Source organism: Neocloeon triangulifer, unplaced genomic scaffold (assembly GCF_031216515.1).
Source record: "Neocloeon triangulifer isolate White Clay Creek 2 clone unplaced genomic scaffold, ASM3121651v1 ptg000022l, whole genome shotgun sequence".
Lineage (NCBI taxonomy): Eukaryota > Metazoa > Arthropoda > Insecta > Ephemeroptera > Baetidae > Neocloeon > Neocloeon triangulifer.
In genome coordinates, this window is record NW_026775562.1 from 1,266,916 (window position 1) to 1,282,719 (window position 15,804).

The 15,804-nt window shown below is 33.1% G+C and overlaps 2 protein-coding genes across 5 annotated transcripts; one reads left to right on the plus strand and one right to left on the minus strand.

Annotated features, from left to right (window-relative positions):
* Positions 1–541: 541 nt before the first annotated feature.
* Positions 542–14,809, minus strand: LOC132204681 (uncharacterized). Its single transcript, XM_059633316.1, has 6 exons — positions 14,671–14,809; positions 10,135–10,195; positions 3,502–3,573; positions 2,086–2,216; positions 1,452–1,557; positions 542–916 (listed from the first exon to the last, which is right to left on the minus strand). The coding sequence occupies exons 1-6, from the start codon at positions 14,756–14,758 to the stop codon at positions 814–816; spliced, it is 561 nt and encodes a 186-aa protein (XP_059489299.1). The 5' UTR covers positions 14,759–14,809; the 3' UTR covers positions 542–813.
* Positions 3,920–8,586, plus strand: LOC132204250 (uncharacterized). Of its 4 annotated transcripts, XM_059632637.1 has the most exons (25): positions 3,920–4,031; positions 4,091–4,112; positions 4,166–4,296; positions 4,352–4,507; positions 4,573–4,815; positions 4,875–4,922; positions 4,989–5,022; positions 5,074–5,138; positions 5,191–5,287; positions 5,342–5,571; positions 5,623–5,688; positions 5,751–5,799; positions 5,854–5,930; positions 5,993–6,110; positions 6,174–6,397; positions 6,454–6,532; positions 6,584–6,633; positions 6,687–6,722; positions 6,782–6,896; positions 6,950–7,053; positions 7,109–7,171; positions 7,237–7,279; positions 7,332–7,423; positions 7,822–7,924; positions 8,236–8,586. In XM_059632637.1, exons 1-25 carry the CDS (start codon positions 3,969–3,971, stop codon positions 8,499–8,501), a joined length of 2,574 nt encoding a protein of 857 aa, XP_059488620.1. In that variant the 5' UTR covers positions 3,920–3,968; the 3' UTR covers positions 8,502–8,586. The 4 variants fall into 4 exon arrangements, with proteins under 4 accessions (XP_059488620.1, XP_059488619.1, XP_059488622.1 ...); XM_059632636.1 differs by having other exon boundaries at positions 6,677–6,896; XM_059632639.1 differs by lacking the exon at positions 4,091–4,112 and having other exon boundaries at positions 3,985–4,031; positions 4,190–4,296; positions 6,677–6,896.
* Positions 14,810–15,804: the final 995 nt, after the last annotated feature.

The following is a 15,804-nucleotide window of genomic DNA, read 5'->3' on the forward strand; positions in this document are numbered from 1 at the left end:
CGAAACGGTGGGTCGAAGCGCCGGCGCGCCTTTTCCCCAACCGAGTGCGCAGGTCGCTCCCGAACCCGTGGAAGGCCAAGACCAGAACTAGAAAGCCTTTTGTTGGATTCATTTAGCACGACGTCGTGTGAAAATTTCCTTCATCTGGCCCAACCCAGAATCCCTAATTAGCTGACTGTTGAGTTGAATTGATACCAAAATTGGCTTGAGAAGAGAAATCTAATTAAATGACACTTTTTTTGTCAATCGATCTCCTTTTTTGGAATCTAAAGAGCAAACCAGAAATGAGGAAATCAAATGGGTGAATTAATTTAAAAGAACACATTAAAAAATTGAAATAAAATTTCTGCTTATTTTTAATTGATTCGAATTTTAATTAAATTGTACATAATTAATATTTTTTCAGTTTGTTTAAAAATTTAAAAATATTTCAGCACAAAGCTGTTGTTATTTTTTAATTTAATTTTTTGAATTTTTTAAGAGTTGATTGAGTGAGTTTTTCGCTAAAGAAACAAAGTTTGTTTTTGTACAAATACAAAATTTATTCTTTAAAACATTATTTTATTTTTTCCCTATGGGAAAATCTAAAGGCCAGAAAGCACTTCTTCTTACTTTGAGTTATTAATTGTGCACTGAAGCAGCCTGATTTCAAAATCGGTGCGCAAACCTGCAGTCCTTGATAAAAGTGCGTGCAATTTATTTTTCGTTAAAAACGTCCTAAATTTAATTTTTACATTAACGACCTACGTAGACAGTCCTTCTGAAAATAAAATATCACAATGTATTTTTCTGCGCCGCAGAGGCTCCGGATTGCTAGATGTCCAGAATGACCGCCGATGTCCGACCTGCCGTCCGAGGATGTCTCAAAGGAGACTCCGAAGCTGAGAACGAGTCATCCAACATGTCTGTGTCAAATCTAAAACATGAAAATAGTTAAAAAATTATTAATTTTTGTAATTTTTTAAAAAATATATACTCAAAAATAAACTTGTTTTCACTAAAATTTAATAAATCCATTTTTAAATTTATCTATTATTTTTCAAGTTATATTTAAATATGTCATCTATTTTATAGCCTCCTTTTTTCTTCTTTAAAAAATGTCTACAATCGTTACTAGCAAATCTATATTAATTTATATTTTATAATTCATCAAGTGAAAAGATTTAATTAAATATTAATATTTTTTGTATTTTCAGAGAAAATAAAAATGGATTCACTTAATATCTGACGCGATACAAAAAATTGGTTCTTGAGGAGGTTTATTCTTTGAAATTTGGAAAATTTGTATTAAATGAATTGATTTTTTTTATATAAATCATAAGAAAGCTGCAAGAACATTATTCATTTTTTGAAAGCACGTTTTACTAAATACATATTTATTGTTGATTATATTTGTTGTTGATAACTGCTCTGGACCTGTCGTGTCGCATATCACGTTCCATTAGTCATACCTGTCGCAGCTGTCTTCAGCATGCAAAAGTCTGGATCCGGGGCTGGGGTGGGTCGGACTGAGCGACAGGAGGGCATAACACGACGCCAACAGCAGCAACATTCCGCCTGTTTGCAAAATGAAAATTACACTTTTGGTAAAATTTAGTGATTTTGATGAATTTTGATAATCTAGAAAAGGATTTCAGGTGCAAAAAAAAAAACATAATAAGATTGCTTATGGTAAACCAATAATTTGCAAATAAAAAGTCAAATTTTTTGATATACAGAAAAAATTTCTGTCTATGAATTTTAAAGATGAGAGTTTTAACTCAATAAAATTATCAGTTTATTTTTATTTTTCTGAAAGAGAATTTCAGGTGAGCTGATATGAGATGATATTTCCATAAAATATTCAGTTTATTTTCTAAGCAAAATATTTTCTTCGGCTACAATATTATGTAAAAAGTATAAGAAATTTTTGATCTTTTCGAATAAATTAAGCATTTTTTCATAATAAATCAAGCCGAGTTGATTTTGCATAGCACCGATTTTTTCTACTCAGCAAATTATTTTCGTGGCGATGCTCGCGGCGAAGCAAAAATGGATTTGTTTGTTGTTGTGAGAGGAGGAGGATTAATTAATTAACGGACGGACCTGCGACGGTGGAAAGCCAGAGGTGGTGCGGCCAGGCAATCAGCGCGGCCGCGATTCCGCAGTACAGCAAGCTTTTTTTCCATCCGGCGAACCACAGCACCCAGCGCCAGCACAGGCAGCTCCGCTCACCCCTGTCCAATGCGACACAAACAGATAAAAATGAAACTTTTGCACGTTTTTAATTCTTTATTTTTATATTCAACACTCATGTCAAATACATGTTTGATTTCATTTAGGTTTTGAATACTTAATTATTTTGAATAAAAAAATTAAAAAAAATTATAATGATGTTTGGAATTCTATAAATGAATTAAATTGTCTTTAGATTACCATTTTTATTTTGATCTAAATCTCTGAGTCAATTGGAGCGGATATGGTCTTTTTAATCTTGTAAATTGAAATAAAATTCTTGGTGACAGTAGTGCTGTTTTATCCAACAATTTTATGTTTTTAAAGCAAAACTTTAATTCACCTTATAGAAATACAAGTGTGACAATTAGAAAAAAAAATTACTTCAATCGCCTACATTGACTGTTAGTTCAACTTATAAATTATATATCCTGAATGATTTTCTGAAAGATTCTATAAATAAAATAAAATAAATGGAAAATATTGATAAAATTGGTAATAAAATCTCTTTTACAATAATTATATTTTTTACTACAATTATTCTCTTTAATTCTTTAAAATAAAATTAATAAAAATAGTTAGTGTAAAAGTCTTAAATTAATTAAGGCTTAAAAAAGCATTTTAATGATAAATTGAATAATATATATTTTTTGTTACATATATTTTTACTTTAAAATTATAATTTTGTCTTATCTCAGTGAATTTTATTTTGAACTTCATTCACTGCCAAACCGCAGTATAAAGAGATAAAGTTAAATCCCAAGCGACGATGCAAAATTACGATCTGTTTATTTGCCTTTCGCGTGGGTTTCATCAAGAAAAAGCTTTTAGGGTGCTTTTCCCCAGGCTGGAGGGAAAACTCGAGCTTTTTGCCAGAACGGAGGAGAGATCGACAAATAAATTGGCGTTCTCAATCCAATTCCCGGCCAACAGGTATATCGAAGGAAGAGCGATTCCAGCCAAATTTTTTTGCGCCACCACTAGAGATTGCTTTTACGAGGGAACAAAATTGACTTGTGTTTACTTTAATTAAAGTCCACAAAGTAGGAGGAAAATATAAAAATCTTATTGGAAATTGCTGGTCGGCTGCGAAAAAAGGCAGAAGAGCGAAGAGCGCACTGCGGTAGAGAAAAAATTGCTTTCTTTTTAATTCTTGCAAAAAGTTCGTTTTAAACGACATGCGAGATAAATGAAGCGCGTGCATTCCCAAAGTTAGGCAATTTCATCTCCGCGGTGTCGAGCGGTTTGCATATTTACAAAAAAAAAATGCGTTCTTCGCCAACTTACCGGGAGCAAACTTGCAGGAATAACGAGACGGTCCACGTGATTTCTAAGAAGAAAACCAGCACTGCACACACTCTGCGAACAAATAATAAACTTCATTATTAAAAAAATAAGAAGTACCAACATTGATATGAAAAATAACAAACTATTTCACCATAAAAATTCATACTGTATTTTTTTTTTTGTAATAAAAATTAAAGAAAACTCTTCTTACAAAAAAATTCTAAATAAAGAAAAATATTGCTGATTCCATGATTAATGCATATGACGTAATTAAATTCCTCAAATAAAAATAAAAATATGGCTGAACCAATGTTCATTAATTTATGCTTTTTTAATTTTCCTATTTAAGGTAGCGGATGCAGCGCCATGCTCGTCAAAGTTGTTTTCTCCCGTGCGTCAAACAGGTTGAAAATGACAAACGCAACACATGTTTTCGGCTGCGGTCAGCAAATTTTTTGATTGAAAAAATGCCACTACGAGCAAATTTGCTGTTGTTTCTTCTAATCGCTGCTCACGTCCATCAATACAATGTAAGATTCTAAGGAATTATATTTTACTTTTAACTAACAAATTATAAACTAATAACAAGGGAAACCCAAAAAAGAAACTTGGTGATATTTCTATTTGATTTGCTCACTATTAAAAATATACCGAGAAAATTTAGGAAGACGAAATAATTTTCCTAAAGTTATCAGCAAACGCATGCATATCATCAAGTGTTGTGGCCTGAAAAGTTGTGTCTACATCCGTTCTCGCGCAAATAGTCGAACAAGACCAGATAACTTGGGCACTCAAGTATTTTCCATTACAAAAATAATGATAATTTTAACATTTCAATTTAAATAAATAGGTATTGAAAAATGTGACAGTAAAATCTGAAATATTGACAACAGGATTCAGCACGGAACAGACAAATTTTACCGAAGATATTTCAGATTTTCCAACGACCTCAGCAGTGACAGATACTGACTTGCCAATAATAAGTTCCGACTCAAATTCTCCAAAGGTATATTCACTTAAGGAAAATCATGGATTAATACAAATTTTTTTATTGGTTAATTTTGATTGAAGCTTTCAGATATTCCGTCAACATTAGAAACTACTGAATTATTTTCATCACCAATTCCGTCAGTTGATTCAACGATAAAATTTGCCACTATTTTCAGCAGTGAATCATTAACCAACTCAGACGGAAGGACCACAATTGCAAATTCTGTTTCTAACACCACATCAGTGTCAAGTACAACAATAATTACCCCCTCAATCAAAACAACAACTTCGTTAACGACAAACGCCATAACTACAACCATTGACGTGCGTCACATTTTTGCTAACAAAAATTATAACTCCATTTTATTTTTTTCATATTGAAGCCATCGTTGGTTGGAACATGTAGAACGGAAACAAACGCCGCTGTTAACGTAGGAATTGAAACTTCCTTTAGAAACCATTACAGCATAACTTTTAAAATAATTTCAACGAAATAGCGATCCCTTTTTGCATCAAACGGAGCACTCGCGGGTTAGAAAATTATAATCTTTTATTCTAATTTTTTTTGGAAAATAAAAACAGATCCAAATTTACACGGATTTTGGTTGGATGCGTGCGGCCAAACCCTGTTGCTCGGAAAGTCGATGGTACCCTTTATCAATAAAATTAACTCTTTATTTAAAATAATCACATTTTCAGGGCACTTGGCATGAAAACTCGGCAAAGTGCTTCAGTCTGAAAATGCAGCCTTTTGCATTCGAGAGCAAAGTGAAGCTCGAGTGCATGAAAGTGCAGGGTTGAAATAAAACCTATTTTGAATTCAAGTTCAAACTTTTAATTTTTAATACAGCCACGAGTTGGAGGTTTAATTTGAACTACTGGACGGGCGGGACGAAGGACCCGGTGAATGACACATTAGGGTGGTGCTTTGCTAACGGAACCGTACCATGGAAGGAAATTCCTCCCCTCGCCAACCTTTCCAAAGGCCAGAACTGCGTTCAGATGCAAATCTCAAAATTCAACGGCACCATTTCGATGATGGACAGACGCTGTTCGGACAGATTGATTTTCGCTTGCCAAGTTTGAATCCAAAAGTAATAAACTGAATCTTAATTACAAAATTAAATTCAGAGCTCGCCAACAAAGTCTCCAAAGTGCACCGGTCCTCTTTGTCCAGATGTCGCATGCCAGAGAAATGTGAAATTCATAAAATTAATAGTTTCCGCATTTGATTAATTTAAAATTTTTAACGATATTAGCCGTCTTTATTCACCCCTTCGGCAAATAATTCATATTTGGTTTTAAAAGGCACGTAAATATTTTTGATCTGGTTGTAAATTTTATAAATTTATTTAATTTCAGATCACACTCAGCACGGCCTGTGGTTTTCCAGAAATCTGCGTCATTACCTCTTCAGTTTTCAAAATGATTCCAGAACTGTAAAAATATTTTAATCAATTCGCTCCTCATGATTGGGTAAATTTAATTAATTGGATTCTAGTATTTTGAAGCGACGAAGGCCTGTTGTTCTTTGGGCATGTCTCTGCTGAGCTTAGATGGGAGTCACAAATACGAAGCCCTGGCCAGCATTTATGCCGACTCGACAGATTTGAAACAAGGCAAAAATAATTATGGTAGAAAAACTTAAAAAACCCTAATAATCTGCTTTATGAATTAATTAGGGACTCAAAATTTAACCTTCTGGACTTCCGGTTCAGACGAGGGCTGCGAGTCGATTTTCGGTTTCTGTACGGCCAAACGGTTGTTCCGCAACGAGTCCCGGTGGCTTCCTGGACAACCCGACAACGCAGAAGGAAAAGAAAACTACGTGGCCGTCCAAATAAAAAATGGCCAAGCGTTGCTCGCTGATTATCAAGGAGAAACCAAATTCAGATATATTTGCGAAGTTTTTTTAAATTTAATTAATTCAATAAATTTATAAAAAATTCATTTGGAATTTAGATAAGACGAAATCCGCAGTCGAAGAGTGGCTTGAAAGCGATAATTGACGAATGCGCGGTTGTTTACAACGTCACTGAACGTAAACATCATTACTTAGCGTGATTTTTATTAATTTTATTTTAAATTAAAGATGAAATTGACTTACTTCAAAATGTGACGAGTTTTGATTCGCGAATGAAAGTATCAGGTTGTTATGTTGAACAATTAAATGAAAACTGATCAGAAGTTTTCAGTGCTTTGTGAAACTTTTTGGAGACTCCACAGGACTGGTATTGAAAATTTAAATTTATTAACCGTGTTTCAGTTTGATTTTTTAACTGGAAATAAGCTTGTGGGTGGGAAGATTGTGGAGAACGAGGTGTTTGCAAATCTCGAGACGACGCAAAACGAGATCGGGCTCATCACAAATATGGCCATTGTGGACGAGTGCAACAATAAAACTTGTAAATTTTCAAATAATTCGAAGAATTACGAAAAAAATTATATAAAATTCAAGACGGAATGGACGATTGCGACAAGGCGTATCAATTGGCCAAGTGCGCCAGAGACAAAGCACCAGTGATCTTCGACCAAGTCATTAAAGACTTGCAAGCGGCGGACGTGATCACAGAATAATTTTTTGTCGAATTGCAATCAATTCTTTTTAAATTTTCAGAGTGGTGAACTCATTTCCATGGCATACGGTTGTGCGAATACATGTGATGCTTCTTCTATCAACGTAATTAAACGCAATTCTCAGAATTTTTTTGTATTTTACCCCAATTTATATGTGTTTGAGTTTAGGCCGTTGAAAAGAACAGTATTGACTCGGTTCTAAATACTCTGAGTATTTCTTTCTCGTTTACCCAAATTTCAATTATTTATGAAAACATTTTTAGACGCATCAACATGTTCGTTTGCTGACAGCAGATACTGGCTTTGCAAATGCAACGATTCAAAGAAATACATAGTATTTTTCCGCGGTGGTCTTGTAAGTTAAAATTGAACTCATAATCTTTTTGTTCGCTTATAGTCAATTTTTCCATATAAATGAAATTAATCTTTGCAAATTGTGCCATTCTGAATTAAATAATATACTTTATATGAGTTTTGTAGACATTGGAAAATAAACATTGTTGAAATTTTACTCTTTCTGACTTCATAAATTTGAGGATTCAAAAATATTTTGAATTTAGGTCAAACATCGTGAATTTTGATTTACTTTTCGTACATAATATTTGGCAGAGTTAAAAAACATTGGTCTCATAAATGAGAGATAAATAGTAAAATTTTTATATCGGCCATGTTATTGAACGTTCATTATTAAAAAATTGACTCGCTGCGAAAAAGGAAATTTTAGTATTTTCAATTAATTTTGATTCTCCACAGGTTTACGATTATTATGGAGCGACGACGTTCTGCTGTGAACGTGGAATGCGATTGATTTCAGCCCTGAATTACATGAAATCCGCCATGTGTCTCAAGGCACCTCGTACGTTTTTTTTTTTTTATAATTTATTTCTTGTAAAAAATTGTAAAAAATATAAAAAAGAACCCACAAAATCTTCCAGAGATGAAAATTCTTCTATTTTTTAAATCGTTTTTGCTACTTTTTCCATCAAAATTTGTCTGAATCATTGACGCAAAATCTTCAAAAAAAGATGTTTTCGAATTATTTTCTAGGGCGCTGCTTATTGGCATTTTTATTTACTTTTTACTTTAATTATATAAATTGCGTTTTTTTTTTAAATATAGTATTGTGACCATGATAAAAAATTATAATACAAATTAATTCTTCTCCAGTGGCAAATGAGAGCTACTCAATCAATTTCTATACAATTCTCAACGCAGTTGTGATCGACGCGACAAGCGGTTTTAGCTACGACTGCGGAACCAAAACAGAATTTCACCCGAAAATGATGCACCCAAATTACATTGCCCGACTTGAATCATGGTTTATGAACAGTGCTGGTCCAATCGTCGCTTATTCCAGTTTGATAGGAGCCGTGCCTGAGTTTGCTCTACTCTGGCCCAACCATAAAGAAGTGTTTATATGCGAAGAAATTTGAATTAAATCTCCTCTCAGAAGGAAGAAAAAAATTTTTAAAGCGTTAAAATATACTTTTTTAAATTGAATTACGCATTGGTTTAGTGGATTTTGAATTTGTATCAAAGTGAAATATCGTTCAAATTTAGTCCGAAATAAAAGAAAATATTATGGAATTGTAGTTGACTATAAATGTGTATTTAAAAGATGTAATGTGGACATTTTCTACGATTTCTGAGCAGTTTCTGAATCAAAGACAAATTTCTATTGGAAAACTATCACGGAATACACTCAACAACGCAAATTATAAACAAAATTTATAAAAGCGCTCACAAGAGTTAAAATATTTGTCCTTATTTCCTTTATTGAGCGTGTTTGCTTATTTAATTAAATTTTGTATTTCGATAAAGGACGAAAGGCAGCTCATGCCTTGCAACAGCGGTCGGTGGTGGATTTGTAGAAACTAATTAGAGCGACCCTTGCCAAACGTGATTTTGGTCCAACGAACGCGATTTCACTTTTAACGGAGAGAGCGTGCTGTTCTGCTCCAAGCATGGCTCCGATCTTGATACAGGGTGTTTGTGGTTTCGATCCACATTAGGAAAAACACAGTATTCCAACGCAAAAACAGAGGAGTCAACCTCAAAGGCAATAGGAGATGGAGAAAAATTCTTCTGCAAATTTTTTCTAGGTTTTCAAAATCTTCCAATTCGTGCTATTTTTCTCAAAGTGACAAAGAATGAATTGAATATTTTTCCCATTTGGAAATTAATAATTACTATTTTAGCAAAGAATTGTGTCCGATTATATCCTCAGGTTTAGCCGAGGTTTTGTTATTTTTCAGAGGAAATGCAATTAAAAATAATTAAGCGTCTAAAATTTTACAGAATCTCTGCTATAGAAAATTTTGCATCAAATATACAAAAACAAGTAACGTCAAGTTAAATCTTCTACTATGTGGAAATTTAATTTTTATTGCGCAATAAATTTAACTCCAAATTTTCCTATAATATTCAAAACTCTGATTTTTACGACTTATCAAACTAGTAAAAATACTTGCCGCTTGAGGCAGCAATTTCGTTAAACAGACAAAGTTCATCACGTGCTCTCGAGACAATTTTTCACCGAACACTTTTCCCTCGCCCTGCCGCAACTTTTATTCCTTCTTTCTCTCTGGTGCGCGGGCAGGCATACAATATAATATGCAAATCAGGTAATGAGCTTAAAATTACGTCTTGCGTGCTGCGCCAAGACAAGCAGCTGATAAAACTTAAACGCCGACTTTTATGACGCACCGAAAGAGATCCACCGTGGCCCAAAGACCGAAAAAGAAAACTCGCTGTTAGAGTGAAGAGCAAAAAAAGCAGCTTTAGCCTTAAAGCGCAAGATTTTCAGTTTTAATTGAGTTCTTTGTTAAAATTTTGAGAGACGAGACAGTGAAAGAGAAAAAATTTAACAGTTCAATAATTTTTTTCCAAAGAAAAATATTTGTAACAATTTATTTTTATTAAATATTGTTTTCATAATTAAATTTCATTTCAATAATACTTTGTTCTTATTATCGTGTAAATTAATAAATTTTTTTGAGAATTTGAAGAAAGTTTTAATTTAAAAACAGTTTTTCTTCTTTCATTTTTACGTAAAAATATACTCACATTATGTAGAGACCCATTGGGTGATGGTGGAAGGAAATATCGACACCGACCCCGCACAGAACTGCAAAAATACATAGAAATTTTGTTATGTACAAGAGATTTTCGGCAGCCATGGAGTGACACAGTAGTTTCTACGTGATGTAAAACGGACATGCGTTAAAGCGCGAGATTGTGGCAATTTGGCAAATGGAAAGGGCTCATCTCTTTTGGCCTCGGGTGACTCGAATGGAGAAGGGCGAAAAAACTCGAAAAACACCAGTTTCAGCGCGCACAGAGAACAATTCAGAGAGAAAAAATTGTCAAAATAAAATTAAAATGGAAACGTTGCATTAAATATTGAAAAACGTTAAAATTAAAACATTTTTCACATTCTTCACTTGTACTCTGGAGGGGAATTAAAATACTTAAAAAATTCTCAGTAAAGCTAATTTCATAATTAATCAAGTTCACTATGAATCAAAAAATTAGATCTCGAGAATCAAAAAAATTTCTTGCAACTAAACTAAAACGACCTTTAATTGAATAGGAATTTTATTTGACATAATTTAATTTTTTTTTTTATTTATATTATTTAATTCTTAATGCTTTTAATTGAAAAAATAAAATTATTAACTTTGGAAATTTTTTTCATGGAATTGAAAGTTTCAAAAATTTGTGCAGCTTCTACATTTAGAAAACTGTCACGATCCTTCTTTTTGCAAATATTCTTAAAAGCTTTCGAGCAAAAGTTCTTTTTTCTGCAGTCACATCTGCCGTGTGGCAAAATCGAGGGACCACATCAGACCGCATCAAGTAAATGGCGGTCCATTCGTGCTGCCTGCGAAAAAGCAGCACTCGGTCTCATTTTGTTTCGACTCACGTGCAGAAAATACACAGAGTGGTTGAGAAAAAGAAAATAGACGACGGTCAACCTAATTTGCGCTCTTCAAAAAAAGGAGCTGTTGCTCAACGTCACACAAGAAAAATTGACATTTTGGGCTTTACCGTTTCAATGGCCAATTAAAGAAGAGGCGCAATTATCGGGCTTTGCAACGTAAAAAGGAAACGAACTCTCCTTTGGGAATCGAGGCGCTAATTGGTCGGTCTTTGTCTCTTTCTGTGAAGAACAAAAGCTGCGCCGTGGAGAGAGCGAGTGAGGTGCGAAATGACAACGAGAAACGCCTGCAGCTAGGCCACTCGCACCACACACCACACACGCCCGGTTGCATAGCTTCAAAGTGAAAATGCTTCTGAAAAGCGAAAGACGTGCACGGACGAAGAATATAAAAAAGAGAAAATTCAAGAAACCGCATAAGAGGAATAGAAAAAAAATGACAAGAAACAATAATTATTTTTTTAGAAATTTTGAAATATATAAATGATTATAATTATAAAAGAATAAAAAATTTCATTAACAAACATTGAAGCAAATATTTTTATTGCCCCCTCTTAAGACTTTTTCAGCTTCATTAGTTAAATTTTCAATGAAGGTCGCGGAGAACCCCGGGAATTCCACGTGAAAATTAATTTACCTGTCTTGTGTATTATTAACTTTTACAAAATGTAGGTAAAAACTTTTTATTATATTTCATTTAATTTCAAAAACATAGATTTTTCACGGTAATATGTTTAAATTTAAATCAAGGCTGTGGTTTTTGTTTGTATTTGACTTTTTTTAATGAATTTTCATCTAATTTTTACATCAACGCGTCCACCTAAATTTCTTTTCTTGTTTCCGATTCTTCAATTAAAAAAAAGCCGTTCCCTTATTATTTCAAAAACTAATTCAAAACAGCGAAAGAGATTAATTATTCATTCTCCTCCTTTCTAAGGGGTTGCTGGTCTCGTAATTAAGGGAGAAATTTGTGCAAATGCGAGGGACGAGTGTTTTTTGTAGTCGTCGACGGCAGTAAGTTGCACAAGTGCTGAAAACAACGGGTTGAAGTCGTTGAAGACGTGGACGGATGAAAAATTCAGGAGAAGAGCGAAGCGCCATTTGTGAAAAATTCACGGCGCCACGCGCACAAAGAAAAGTAATTATAATGCACGGGAAAGAGAAAACAAAAGCAGAAAAAGAAGAGCCGAGAGGCGCATACGCATGAATTATTTTATTCCGACGGAGCACCCGCGGCCTCTCGTCGATTGTTCTTCCAGCGCAAACAAAGCCAACTCGTGAATTTTTCCGCTTAACAAATCTGACGCATAAAAAGGTCAAATTAATACATAAATTGCTAAATCTTATTGAAGTTAATTTACTTAGGAAGTTGATATACTTACAAATTTTATTTTTTAAATGCAGAAATTTTTTGTTTTAAAATGAAGACAGTAGAAATTATAATGAATTTAAAAAAAATAGTATAAAAAATTGAAATAAACTCATTTTAAAATATTTTAATTTTTGTCTATTTATAATTTTTTTTTTTAAATAAACTTTAAAGTTTTATTTCAAATAATCTACATTTCATTAAAAAAAAACTTTTGCAAGTGTCCAAATATGCAGCCTAATTTAAATTACAATAACAAATTTAAACTTAATTTTAAACTGCTGATATTCTTTGTTGAATAAAAATTTAATGAAGCTTTCATCATGGCTTTCAAATAAGCTGAATCTTCTGAAAATTGACGTGTGCCAATTTTGTGCGAACATCTTTTTATCGATAAACCGTCAAAAATTGATACATCACCAAGAAAGGGTTTAAGCAATTTGCGTGGCGCCGAATAGATCTGGGGGAAGCGCCGGTTTTATTCCGGGTGCGATTCAAAATTAAAAATTCACGTCCCGCGCAAATGAAAGAGGCCCGCAATAATAAAATAGCACTCGCTCGTGTGTGCTCGGATGTGCCGCCGCTCGCAAAATCTGCAAAATCCAATATTGCCGAAAAGCTCCTCGGAGACCTCGAATGAATGAGAAACGAGGGAAGAGAAAATACATAAGGACGAGCGACTTTCCTACTCTAGAATAATATCTTTTTTCGAGCATGTGTTTGCTATTCAAAGTGGGCAAATATTTCCCCGACGGAATCCAAACGTTTATTTTTAATCTTCTTAATAAAAGGAATCCACAAGAAAATTGAATGACTTATTCTAGATTAAAGCTACAAGATTGTTCCAATAAATTTTAATTTATTTAGAGAATAAATTTACGTATTTTGTTTGAATTTTCTTCTTTTTCCAAACCCCATCTTAAACTTAATTCATGAAGTCCGAGAACTGTGGTTTCACCGTGTGTTTATTTATTTCTACTAAAGTTTTATTACAGGTTTAAAAGTTTGCACACGTCCCTCAGGAGGTGAGAAACATCTGCGTCGGGCTTTTAACTGCGTCCACAAAACTTGGCCCTTGTGACCCTTCGACGAACTTGGTTTGGAAAGTCATTAATTTGAGAAGGAGCTTTTTGTCTTCTGTAGAAAAAAGAAAAAAAAAAACGTTTTCCAACCCACGCATCTCGCATTAGAATAATAATGTGTAATGTGAGTATAGCAAGAATTAAAAAATCTTTTCAATTTCTTCAAATAAAATCTGAAAACTATACAAAATAAATAAATTTATCTTCCTGAAAAGATCGAGCGGGGAAAATTTGTATAAAGAGAAATTTCTAAAATATAAATATTTATTAAGGATGAAGTCCTTAATTGAAAAAATTGAGGAACAAAAAACTTTGAACCAGCGATTCCAGCAAAAATTAGTTTGAACCTTGAGGAATGTAGGTCCTGTTTTCAACGAATTTGATAAAATTAACGATTCCTCAAAGGCTCAAATTTTTTTGGCTTGAAAAGTGTTAAAAACCTGTTGCAAACGCTTAATGATTTCAATTTAACAATCACGATTCAAACTTAATCCAACTTTTAAATTCATTTATAAGGCGAAAAACTATTATTTTTAGCTAATATGTCAATTTCTTTTTTTTTTAGGAAATATCATCATCGTTATGAATGTTGAACGGGTGCACTTGGCCGATGTGTATCGTCAGATTCAAAAATTGACTTCCGATTATTTAAACGGCCTCGGGACGGTTCTAAATTCGTATCGGGCGTCACTGCCGCTCTCGTCCGTGCTCGACTGCGACACAAGGAGCCGCCGCTCTTTGGAATCGAGCCCAGCTCTGCCGCAGAAAACAACAAACTCTTCCATTTGAATTCACAAAGGGATTATCCCTGCGATGCCCTTTTGCATAATTGATAAGAGACCCTCTGAGTGCTTTTCCATTTCTACTGATTTCATGTAACTTTATTTTGTCTCTTACCATTTTGTCTTTTCTCCAAGTGTTATTTATAGAATTTACAATACAGAATAATTTGAATAAAACATTTTTATTCTATTGGATACAATTTTTTAAATAAAGTTAAAATAAGATAAAATTTTTCTGATTTAATTTGTAAAAATAAATTTTACAATATTTCAATACCAATAAAATATCATAAATTGTAATTAAATAAAATTGAATGAAGAAAATTTAAATTAAAGTGCTCAATTTGATTTTAAATTACCAAAAATGATTGAAAAAATTTAATTTTTTCACAACTTGATAATTGAAAAAAATTAAAGAGTAAAACTCACCGACGGAGGTGAAGACTCCGAGGAATCGAGTGAGGGGCGTCAGACTCTCAAAGAGGCACGTGTACTTGGAATCCTCGTACTGCAGCATTGTCAGGCCGCCCAGATTGGCCGCCTCCTCGCGCACCACTGGCCTCCTCTCGTGCCGCACCACTTGCTCCCTACTTGCTGCACCCCTGACGCGGAGAATACGCACCCCCTCCACAAGAAGAACAAGAGCGACCAAAACACACCTTGCCGCGTCTCGCAGCGGAACAATTCAAACTACTTAAAATACTTAAATCACTCTAAAGCATTTTGGAATATTATTTCAGATCAATTAAATATTTGCTAAAAATTTGGTAAAATTTCAATTTTTTTAGGTCCACATATTTTAATTTTTATTTGATTAAAGCTGTGTTTTTATATAAAAACAATCAGAAATTGAACTCAAGATTTTAGTTCTTAAACAATTTAAATGAAATTACTGCATATTTTTATAACCTCTAAATATTTTTTTGTTAGTTTCAATTAAAATCTCATCACAACATGAAAGTGATTGTTAAATTAACAGCTCAGCCTAAAAATATTACCAAGTTTAATTTATATCTCCCTCATCATCGCCCGTAGTGGCGAATCTGGGATAAATTAGTTTACGTTGTTCGTAATCTGTTTTTGCAAATAATAGCCGACAAGACGGCTCAATTGATTATTTATTATAATTCGCCGAGCTGGACTGTTTTATGGAGAAACTGTGGTTCAATCCCAAATTAGCCTTATTGCAACATAGCACAAATTATTGGAGCTCATGTAGAAATTTTGTATTGATAGTTCTAACAATCTTGCTATATAACAGAAGTAATTCAAAATGAAGCATAATTAAGCAATGTGAAAGCATTGGTTAATGTGAATAAAAATGTTTAATCCGCAAGCAATTTTCAGAACAATAAACGTTTCTAACAGAATTTGTGTTTCTAATTTTATTTTTTTAAATATGTATAAATTTAGTTGTATATCAATAATTTTTTATTGTGTTGAATTATAATAAATAATAATTAAAAAATTAATAAAAAAGGCAATAAGAAATAAAAATAAATAATTATTAAATATATATTTTTGTTAAACATTAACAATTTTTTTGAAATCAAATATTAGTGT